Source organism: Bufo gargarizans, chromosome 2 (assembly GCF_014858855.1).
Source record: "Bufo gargarizans isolate SCDJY-AF-19 chromosome 2, ASM1485885v1, whole genome shotgun sequence".
Lineage (NCBI taxonomy): Eukaryota > Metazoa > Chordata > Amphibia > Anura > Bufonidae > Bufo > Bufo gargarizans.
The window spans coordinates 7440783-7452906 of NC_058081.1; the positions used below are offsets into that span (position 1 = coordinate 7440783).

Genomic DNA, 12124 nt, shown 5'->3' on the forward strand with positions numbered 1-12124 from the left:
AGAAAGCGACGAACACCGAACCCGAACCCGGACTTTTACGAAAATGTCCGGGTTCGGGTCCGTGTCACGGACACCCCAAAATTCGGTACGAACCCGAACTATACAGTTCGAGTTCGCTCATCCCTAGTCACGCTGTATTGCTGGACACAGTCCACTAGAATATAACCGCGAATTACACCAACAATACGTCAGGTGCACTATTCTGTGATAGATGGAATTTATGTAATTAAATAATAATTTAAAAAAATACTGCAAAATGTTCACATGAACCAAGGCCACTACAATGTAACAGGGAGTGATGCAAACAAAATATCAGGTTCACTATTCTGATCTGAACAGCATGTATGCAATAACATTTTCAAAATTGGACATAAAACACTGCAATGTAAGAGCAGGGCCGGTGCTACCATAAGGCAGACCAAGCGGCTGCCTTAGGGCGCACCCTGGGGGAGGGCGGAAAAATGTGACATGGAGGGGGAGTAATGTGACATGGGGGGCTGATGTGCCAAAGGGGGGTGATTTGACATGGAGGGGGAGAAATGTGACATGGGGGTCTGAAAGCTGACATGGGGGGCTGATGGCTGACATGGGGGGCATGATGGCTTACATGGCGGCATGATGGCTGACATGGGGGGCTGATGGATGGGGGCTGATGTCTGACATGGGGGTCTGATCTGAGGTCTGATTAACATTGGGGGTCTGATTGCTGGTCTGACCTGAGGTGTAATGGAAAATATTTTTTTCTTATTATCCTCCTCTAAAACCTAGGTGTGTCTTAGAGGACGATTGTCTGAAGCAGAGAGAAGATAAAAGGACCACACAGAGGCCAGCTGCTGCAGACGGGACCAGGGCCAGATGAGATGCGAGGGGGGGGCGCCAAAATGTAGCTTCGCTTGTGTTGGCAAAAATCCTTGCACCGGCCCTGTGTAAGAGTGAGTGAAGAGCTCTTACAACACTTTAGAGAAAAAAAAGTGCAATTGGACTGAGTCTACAGCAAAAATATGGGCTGAATACGTGGCACTAGTCACTAAGGGCTTAAAAACAGTATGTGTATTAGTTGTGTATATGTGGTCTGAAGAAGGGGAGTGAATTCCTGACATGCATCACCAATAAATTACCATTTATCGACAGCAGCTTGTTTCATGGACACAAAAAATCTCACATTAAGCTAGTAATGTGACCATAGTAAAGTTTTACACTAGGAGTGCCCTCCAGTTGTGTTTCTATTTGTGCCCATTATCAGAGGGTGATCCTTTGAGAAATCTTCAGATACGGAAGTCTTAGCAGCACAAGGGTTTGGAAAGGTTTACCAGGATTAGGGATCTAACTTCCGGCTTAGGAAAGGCTCACACAAGCAAAACAGCCCCTTCAAAATCCAACTGATCTTATACTGATTGCCAGTCCTGAAGAAATACTGTCCATTTCCTGATCACAGAAACCTGTTTAACTGTAACTTTATGGCTAAGAAACATCTACTAAGGTAAGTTTGACACATACAGTACAGACCAAAAGTTTGGACACACCTTCTCATTCAAAGAGTTTTCTTTATTTTCATGACTATGAAAATTGTAGATTCACACTGAAGGCATCAAAACTATGAATTAACACATGTGGAATTATATACATAACAAAAAAGTGTGAAACAACTGAAAATATGTCATATTCTAGGTTCTTCAAAGTAGCCACCTTTTGCTTTGATTACTGCTTTGCACACTCTTGGCATTCTCTTGATGAGCTTCAAGAGGTAGTCACCTGAAATGGTCTTTCAACAGTCTTGAAGGAGTTCCCAGAGATGCTTAGCACTTGTTGGCCCTTTTGCCTTCACTCTGCGGTCCAGCTCACCCCAAACCATCTCGATTGGGTTCAGGTCCGGTGACTGTGGAGGCCACATCTATTTGACCCATCACTCTCCTTCATGGTCAAATAGCCCTTACACAGCCTGGAGGTGTGTTTGGGGTCATTGTCCTGTTGAAAAATAAGGAAAAATAGTTGGTCCAACTAAACGCAAACCGGATGGAATAGCATGCCGCTGCAAGATGCTGTGGTAGCCATGCTGGTTCAGTATGCCTTCAATTTTGAATAAATCCCCAACAGTGTCACCAGCAAAGCGCGCCCACACCATCACACCTCCTCCTCCATGCTTCACGGTGGGAACCAGGCATGTAGAGTCCATCCGTTCACCTTTTCTGCGTCACACAAAGACACGGTGGTTTGAACCAAAGATCTCAAATTTGGACTCATCAGACCAAAGCACAGGTTTCCACTGGTCTAATGTCTATTCTTTCTGTTCTTTAGCCCAAACAAGTCTCTTCTGCTTGTTGCCTGTCCTTAGCAGTGGTTTCCTAGCAGATATTCTACCATGAAGGCCTGATTCACACAGTCTCCTCTTAACAGTTGTTCTAGAGATGTGTCTGCTGCTAGAACTCTGTGTGGCATTGATCTGGTCTCTAATCTGAGCTGCTGTTAACCTGCGATTTCTGAGGCTGCTGACTCGGATGAACTTATCCTCTGCAGCAGAGGTGACTCTTGGTCTTCCTTTCCTGGGGCGGTCCGCATGTGACCCAGTTTCTTTGTAGCACTTGATGGTTTTTGTGACTGTACTTGGGGACACTTTCAAAGTTTTCCAAATTTTTCAGACTGACTGACCTTCATTTCTTAAAGTAATGATAGCCACTCGTTTTTCTTTACTTAGCTGCTTTTTTCTTGCCATAATACAAATTCTAACAGTAGGACTATCATCTGTGTATCCATCTGACTTCTCCACAAGGCAACTGATGGTCCCAACCCCATTTATAAGGCAAGAAATCCCACTTATTAGACCTGACAGGGCACACCTGTGAAGTGAAAACCATTTCAGGTGACTACCTCTTGAAGCTCATCAAGAGAATGCCAAGAGTGTGCAAAGCAGTAATCAAAGCAAAAGGTGGCTACTTTGAAGAACCTAGAATATGACATATTTTCAGTTGTTTCACACTTTTTTGTTATGTATATAATTCCACATGTGTTAATTCATAGTTTTGATGCCTTCAGTGTGAATCTACAATTTTCATAGTCATGAAAATAAAGAAAACTCTTTGAATGAGGAGGTGTGTCCAAACTTTTGGTCTGTACTGTACATAAATTGTTATAATTTATAGGGGTTTTCCAGGCTCCTGATATTGATTACCTCTCCTAAGAATAGGTCATTAATATCTGATTGGTGAGAGTCCAACACGCCCGACTCCCACTGATCAGCTGTTCCCTTTGGCCTCTGGTGCTAAAGTTAGCACTTTGAATGGAGCAGGAAGCACAGTATTTAGTTAACCCCCAATCACATCATTGAGAGCTTAGATGCAGTACCCAGCATGACCACTACATTTTGAATTGAACTTTGCTTCCTGTTCCATTCATAGTAATAGCTCCAGCATTGGAAGCTGCAGGGAACAGCTGACTGGTGGGAGAGCGGAGGTGCGCCCCTCACCGATCAGATATTAATGTCCTATTATGAGGATAGGTCATCAATATCAGGAGTCTGGAAAAACTCATGTAATGCACTATACAATAAAACACCCCCCACCTGGAAGGCTTGCACGCTCACATAATATCAGGACCAGTTCTTATTCCTTGCAATTGGCAGTAAGTCAATTCAAGTGTCAAAATCATATACTGTAAGCAACTGTAGGACCATCTGTAGGGGATGGAAGCAAGGCAGCTATTTACCAATGGCTCCTATGTCTGCTGAGTTATCAGTTGGTAAACTTCCAATGCCCATGATCCAAAAATAATATCTGTTCATATTGCTTGTGCGGGTCATGGACCAATCACGGGCTTAGTACTTCCAGACCAGGAATGTGTGAATAAACCCTAAGGCAAACAATGGAGGCTACCACACAGATTTGTACGTTAGCTGTCCGGTAGGGCAGAGATACTGGTCTTTAATTAGAAAGTAAGGGATTGGGGAATGTTTTTGAAGAGCCTTTTAAGAGCCTGCTTAATATCTCTGTTACTGAGACTGTAAATCATAGGATTAAGTAGTGGAGTTACTACAGTGTAGAACAGTGATAGAAATGTCTTTGCATTTTGTTGACGTGGAAATACATAGATGGTAATAATTGACCCGTAGAATAAAGACACAACAGTCAGATGGGCACTACAGGTGGAGAAGGTCTTCTGCCTTCCGGTCACAGAGGGGATCTTTAGCACGGTGATGATAATGTAGACGTATGAAACTATAATCACTGTAACTGGGCAGATGGCAAGAACAATAACCAAAAACAAAGTCTCCATTTTTATTATAAAAGTGTCTGAACAAGAAAGCTCCAATAAAGGTTCTAAGTCACAGAAGAAATGGTCAATGATGTTTGGTCCACAGAAATCCAAATGTCCCATTGTTAATACAAGCATCAACTCCATAGCAAAAATCACCCACCAGCACAATAGAATGGCCTTTGTACAAAATGATAGGTCCATGACTGAGGTATAATGTAAAGGATAACAGATGGCCTGATACCGGTCATAGGACATCACGGCCAGGAGAAGACATTCAGATGCTTCAGAAGCTGCAAAACAATAAAATTGTATCAAACAGTCCTTAAGAGGCACAGAACTTCCTTTATACAACATGACACGGAGAGTGTTGGGCACAATGGTGGTGGTGAGCAGGATATCTGACAAGGAGAGCTGTGTGAGGAAGAAATACATGGGAGCGTGGAGAGATCTGCTGTAGGACACCACCAGAATGATGAGGAGGTTTCCACATACAGTCACACAGTATATGGTCAGGAACAGAAGAAAAAACAGAGAATTTAACCTGTGTAAATTCTTAAATCCTAAAAGCAGAATCTCAGTAATTTTACTAACATTGTGATGTTCCATATTCCAGGGAAAACTTCCAAAGTTGTTATGAACTAGTTGAAAGAAAATAGTGTTAAATTTAATTGGGGAGGAAGATTTAGATTTATCCTCTCTTCATACACATACACGATAAGACTCTATTGTAGAGATGGACAAATCGATTCTAAACCAATTGGATTAATTACAAAGTTCACAAAAATTCTGCTGCTAAACAAATCCCAGGTTTTGAAGGTTTGTTTTAGACGAATTGAGCAAAAGGGCACCAGCATTATTTTCTAATATTTTATCAGGGAAATCCCAGGATGGTCACTGAGAGTTCTGTGTGTCTGTTTCATACTGAAGGCAGCTGATGGCAGCATATGGAAAGCTGATGTGCAAAATGAAAATTCTACAATTACCAAAACCTTGCTCACGCGTCATTTTTTTCCTGTACATGAACAGCCAGCCTCATTTCTTCAGTTCATAAATGTTTTGTAGGCATTTTACCAGCACCCCCAACACCAGCGGCATACATTTTGCTTTTAAAGCTGCACAATCTCCTGTTTTTCCCTAAAAAAGACAAAAAACTGTTTGAATATTGCTACTGTTCACCATTAACGCATGTCAGTATGTCAATGTCAGCGTGTTCGTAGAAGGGGACATATGTTTTATGCCTCTTTTAACCCCCATTTTTTACCTTAAAGACCAGGACATTTTTTGTGAATCTGACATGTGTCACTTTATGTGGTAATAATTTTGGAACACTTTTACTTATCCAAGCGATTCTGAGAGTGTTTTCTCGTGATATATTGCACCTCATGACATTGGTAAATTAGAGTAGATACATTTCACCTTTATGTATAAAACAATTAAAAATTTACCAAAGACTGGGAAAAAATTCACAATTTTCTAAATTTTTATTTTTCTACTTTTAAGGCAGTGATACCTCATAAAATAGTTATAACTTTATATTCCCCATATGTCTACCTTATGTTACAATTATTTTTTGGACATTTTTGTATTTTTTATTTTTATTCCAAAATCCCCCTTTTAAGGACCAGTTGAGCTATTAAGTCACTTTGTGGGGCTTACATAATAGACCCCATTTTGGAAACTACACCCCTCAAGTTATTCAAAACTGATTTTAAAAACTTTCTTAAAACTTTAGGTCTTCCACAAGAATTAAAGCAAAATTGAGATGGAATTTCAAAATTTAACTTTTTTGGCAGATTTTTCCAATTTAGTCATTTTTTTTCCCTGTAACACAGCAAGGGTTACCAGCCAAACAAAACTCAATATCTATTACCTTGATTCTGCATTTTACAGAAACATCCTGCATGTGGTGGTAAACTGCTGTATGGTTACACAGTAGGGTTAAAAAAGGAGCACCATATGTTTTTTTGCATACAGATTTTGCTGGACTGGTTTCTAGGCACCATGTCTCATTTTAAGTCGTTCTGATGCACCCCTAGAGTAGAAACTCCCAAAAAGCTATTCCATTTTGGAAACTATGGGATAATGTACACTATTTCTAAGGCAAGGTAATTAAAAAAATGGCTGCTCTGGCACAGTTTAAATTTTTTATTTTTTTTTGCTATGTTCACCTGACAGGTTATAAGCAATGTGCTACACAGACCTGTGAGTTACAAGAAGAAGGAGCGCCAGGTGGCCACAGCGCATATAAGTATAATGCTGCTGTCTAACTGACTATGGCAGACAGGACTTCAGTAGCGTCCTGGCTGCCATGGTAACCGATCGGAGCCCCAGCATTACATTGCTGGGACTTTGATCGGAAATCCCGCTGCCACCAATGATGGGTTGAGGGCGCACTGCCCAGCAATGATTTTAATACCGGGGAGGGGGGGCTGCACTGCCCAGCAATGATTTTAATACTGGGGGGGAGGGCGCACTGCCAACCAATGATTTTAATACCAGGGGGGAGGGCACAATGCCCACCAATGCAAACATTGTAAAAATATTCCCGGCACCCGACCTCTGACAGGGAGCTGCCATCCGCACAATTAACCCCTCAGTTGCCGTGGATGGCAGCGCCCTGTCAGAGGTGTGCGTCCCCATCACCATGGGAAAGCCTCAGGTTTAGAATATACCATCAGATCAGAGTTTTCTCCAATCCGATGGTATATTTTAGCTTCAAGCGTCCCCATCACATGGGAATGCCTCTGTGTTAGAATATACCATCGGATCTGAGTTTTCACGATCGTGAAAACTCAGATCTGAAAAAGCTAATAGTATTATTTTCCTAAAAATAATAAAGTGAAGCTCGGGTCCCCATTGACTTTAATGGAGTCCGGGTTCGGGGTCAAGTTCAGGTCAAGTTCAGGTCCCGAACCTGAACTTTGACCTGAAGTTCGGCCAAACCCGGTGAACCCGGACTCTACCGGGTTCGCCCAACACTGGTGTCCTATAAACTGTACAACTCAATTGAAAAACAAACTGAAATCTTTTAGGTAGAGGGAAGAAAAAAAATAATAAAAAAATAATAATATGGTTGCATAAGTGTGCACACCCTTAAACTAATACTTTGTTGAAGCACTTTTTGACTTTATTACAGCACTCAGTCTTTTTGGGTATGAGTCTATCAGCATGGCACATTTTGACTTGGCAAGATTTGCCCTCTCTTCTTTGGAAAAACACTCCAAATCTGTCAGATTGCGAGGGCATCTCCTGTGCACAGCCCTCTTCAGATCACCCCACATATTTTCAATCGGATTAAGGTCTGGGCTCTGGCTGGGCCATTCCAAAACTTTAATTCAACTTAAAAGTTAAACCTTGGCTTCATCAGACTAGGACACCTTTTCCCACATGCTTTTGGGAGACTTCAGATGTGTTTTTGCAAAATGTAGCCTGGCTTGGATGTTTTTCTTGGTAAGAAAAGGCTTTCGTCTTGCCCCTCTACCCCATAGCCCAGACATATGAAGAATACGGGAGATTGTTGTCACATGTACCACACAGCCAGTACTTCCTGTAGCTTCTTTAATGTTGCTGTAGGCCTCCCAGACCATTTTTTTTTCTCGTCTTTTCATCAATTTTGAAGGGACGTCCAGTTCTTGGTAATGTCCCTGTTGTGCCATATTTTCTCCACTTGATGATGACTGTCTTCACTGTGTTCCATGGTATATCTAATGCCATGGAAATTATTTTGTACCCGTCTCCTGACTGATACCTTTTAACAATGAGATCCCTCTGATGCTTTGGAAGCTCTCTGTGGACCATGGCTTCTGCTGTGGGATGCGACTGATAAAATTTCAGGAAAGACCAACTAGAGCAGTTGAACTTTATTTGGGGTTAATCAGAGGCACTTTAAATGATTGCCGGTGTATGCTGACTCCTATCTAACAGGATTCTGAATGTGATTGCTTAATTCTAAACACGGCTACATCCCAGGTTATATGAGGGTGTGCACACTTATGCAACCACATTATTTTTTCTTTTATTTTTTTCTTCCCTCCACCTAAAAGATTTCAGTTTGTTTTTCAATTGAGTGGTACAGTTTATAGGTCACATTAAAGGTTGAAAACGTTCTGAAATTATTTATCTTTGTCAAAAAAAATTTACAGCACAAAAACCTGACATTTTAAGAGGGGGGTGTAGACTTTTTATATCCACTGTAAGTTGATTTATTTTATCTCTTTAGGGGGTCTGATCTGAGCTCTGATGGTGATCTGATCTGATATGGTGGTCTTAACTAAGCTCTTATGGGGGTCTGATCTGAGGTCTGTTATGGGGGTCTGACATGGGGGTCTGATCTAAGGTCTGATATGGGGGACTGATCTGAAGTCTGATGAAGAATGGGGACTAATTTGGGTGTGTGGACAATTGGAGGTCTGTTCTATGACCTCCTTCCTATTTTCATCCTCTAAAACCTAGGTGCATCTTTTCATCGTGTGTGTCTTATAAAGTGAAAAATGCAGTATTTTTGAGTAAAATAAAAATTTCTATTTTGGGCTTCTGCATTGTCCTAAATCCTGCGTTAAAACTATGAAGTCAAAAAGCTGCTCATTATCCCTAGATAAATTCTTTGAGTGGTATAATTTTACAAATACATTTTTTGGGGTTTATGGGTCCATTGTTCTAGGACAGTGGTGACGAACCTTCGTCTTTTAATCTTCAAATTGTCAGATATGCAAAAAAAGAAGAAAAAGTAACTAAGCGTCACTTCTTGCTCTGTACAGATTCCTTTACTGCAGCTATCTGCTTATCATTACAGGGAGGATTAGACAAGCTGCATTTAGACACTGCAAGGAGCAGCCAATTGTCTGGAAGAAAGCATTCCAAACCATTGGCTGCTCATCCACAGTATGAGGATGAGTGATGGCTGCTGCTTTCGCTCATCTCTATAGAAAATGATTCTTCCTGGGCAGCAGAGTGCTGTTTAGGGTACTTTCACACTAGTGTTATTCTTTTTCGGTATTGAAATCTGGTAAAGGGTCTCAATACTGGAAAAAAAAATGCATCAGTTTTCTCCGATTGCATTCTAAATGGAAAGTTATCCGTTCAGAATTCATCAGAATGTCTTCCGTTCTCTTTTACAGTATTTATCCGGACAAAATACTGCAGCATGCTGCGGTATTTTTTCTGGACAAAATCCAGGAACAATACCGCACTTGCCGTATCCGGCAATAATTTCCATAGAGCTGTATTAATTGGGACATTTGTTCACTAAGCTTGGCTCATCGATATGAGTTGGTTATCCTAGGGAGTTGCTCAGAGTCACAAAGCGATATTTATAGCCATACCAACGATTTTCGCTATACATTGCGGGGACCGAGTATACATCACCACTCCTTTTTTAGTGAATCTTTTCCTCGGCATTAATTGAATGTTTTTATAATCTTATATTTTTAGTAATTTCCTTGTGACTTATTGTATGTATTCTATGTTTTATATTTTATGTGTGTAACCCTCATTAATTATTAAATATCAATATTTCCATTATGGTACAAATGTTGTGAGTGCTCACTCACTCTCTATGTCATCTCTACACTACGCCAGTTTGGGGTAGGGCACCCCTGTTGTGAGTTAGTAGCACCTTGCATAGTCATTAGGTGTGAGCCAACCCCTTGTATTACATTTTTCTAGTGTGAAGTAGGGTTAGCCAGCACAGTCTGCTGCCCGGCTCAATGATTGAGGTGTCTGCATTTAACTCGATGAACGAGCGATTCACTCGTTTATCAGGTTCTGTAGTATGCATCAACTTTACATGGGCCAATTATCAGGAACAAGCACTTGTTTCAGATAATCGATCTGAATGGTGGGCCATGTAAATGAGGCTATATTACCTCTGTGTATAGTAGATACCACAGAATCAACCATTCACAATAGGTGATTGTCAAAGCTTATCTGCTCCCTCCTGACCTCTGTACAGGTCACAGTGCATTCCTAAAAAATTCTCCCATTAAAGTCAATTATATAATTTCCTAACCATTGCATCTATAGCCCATGTGGTTGCTCTAAAGCAATTCTCTAAATCTAACTTATAAAGCTGAGTGTGTGTGTATGTCCGCTAAAGGAATCCGCACCGTCACATTTACAATCACAAAATATGGCACACAGGTACATCAGGTGTCTGGTAAGGTTCTAGACCATTAGCAACCTGTCCTAGGTTGCTAATATAGCTCATATGTGTCTACAGCTGGACTTGCAAATAACCTTAATACAGTTCCTATGTTTGAGTGTTAAAGACAAAAGCAGATATATTTATGAAGAAAAGTTGAAGTTAATAAAGAAGTTATTTCAAGCATTTGGTGTGCTCTATAAACCTACTGTTTCCATAGAACGGCACTAGAGGAATTACAGAGCAATAGACAGTCTGGTTAGACTAAAAGTCAGAGATATCAAAATTCTTCTAAAGCCACAGCACAAAAGGCACTTCATAGAGCTGTGCCTGCCACAGTATCAGCTCTCTAGCATGTACCATTCCTGAGATATTCCCAAAAAATGCATTAGCCAATAGAAGCTTGCAGGCCTTTAGTCTCCACATGCACACAGTTTTACACCAGGTTTCCATAACAGCCCAGCCATTTTTCTTCACTGCTGTAGATCAGCTTTAAAGGCGCTGTGCAGGCGGGCGCTGTGGATGACACTGTTAAGAGAGCAGAGTGCTGTGAAGGTCACAATTAAGAGGGCAGGTAGAGTGGACATTCAGGCCACCCTCAAAAGATGGACTAAAAAACCCTGCCCTCAGGTTCTGCTAAGCCATGACACGACTCAGTTAGGCCACACCCCATTCCACTCCGCAGCCGACGGGGATTGAAAAAATGAAGTAAAAATCTACTGTCAGGGGCAGTGGTGGGAGGGAGGGTGACTTTCTGCTGTCTAAGAGTGAGCTGTTCAAAAGGACATCCCTTTGTAAGTCCATGTCCTGCGCCGGAGAGAGGACAGGGAGTCTGAAAGCCGGACTGTCTGGCCTAAAACCGGACCTATGGCCTTCCTAGGGGCAGGCTGCTTTGGAGGTCACAGTTAAGGGGACAGTCCGCGATGGACGTCAGTGTTAAGGGGCAGATTGCTGTAGATGCCACTGTTAAGGGGGCGGGGTGTTGTGGAAATGACTGTTAAGGAGATGGGGTACTGTGGAGTTCACTAATAAAGGCCTGCTGCTGAGGAGGTCACTGTTAAGGGGAAGGGATGCTGTGGAGGTCACTGATAAAGGGACGGGCTGCTGTGGAGGTCACTGTTAAGGGGGCAGGATTCTGTGGAGGTCACTGTGAAGTGGACGCTCTGCTATGGAGGTCACTGTTAAGGGGGTGGGCTGCTGTGGAGGTCATTATCAAGGGGGCGGAATGCTGTGGAGGTCACTGTTAAGGAGGCGGGCTGCTGTAGAGGTCACTGTTAAAGGGGGCAGGTGCTGTGGAGGTCTCTGTCGCATTTACAATCACAAAATTTGGCACACAGGTACATCAGGTGTCCGGGGAGGTTTTAGACTGGGTCTCAGCTCTCTAGGACATACAGTTCCTGAAATATTCCCAAAAAATGCAATATGGCACATCACATGACCTACATTAGCCAATAGAAGCCTGAAGGTCTTTTTCCTCATATCCCAACTGGCATACACACGGTCACATGACCCTTATCAGCCAATAGAAGCTTGCAGGTCCTTCAGTTTTGACATGCACACAGTTTTACACCAGGTTTCCATAACAACCCAGCCATTTTGCTTCACTGCTGTAGGTCAGCTAAAAAGGGTTGTCCGAGTTCAGAGCTGAATCCAGACATACCCATAATTTCACCCAGACAGCCCCCCTGATGTTGGAATCGGAGCATTTCATGCTCCAAAGCTCTCACTTGCTCTCAC

The 12124-nt window shown here is 42.1% G+C and overlaps 1 protein-coding gene across 1 annotated transcript; it reads right to left on the reverse strand.

The window, feature by feature from the left end:
- Positions 1 to 3918: 3918 nt before the first annotated feature.
- LOC122929409 (olfactory receptor 11L1-like) lies at positions 3919 to 4854 on the reverse strand. The gene has a single exon (XM_044282962.1). It carries the CDS (start codon positions 4852 to 4854, stop codon positions 3919 to 3921), a length of 936 nt encoding a protein of 311 aa, XP_044138897.1.
- Between the last annotated feature and the right edge of the window lie 7270 nt (positions 4855 to 12124).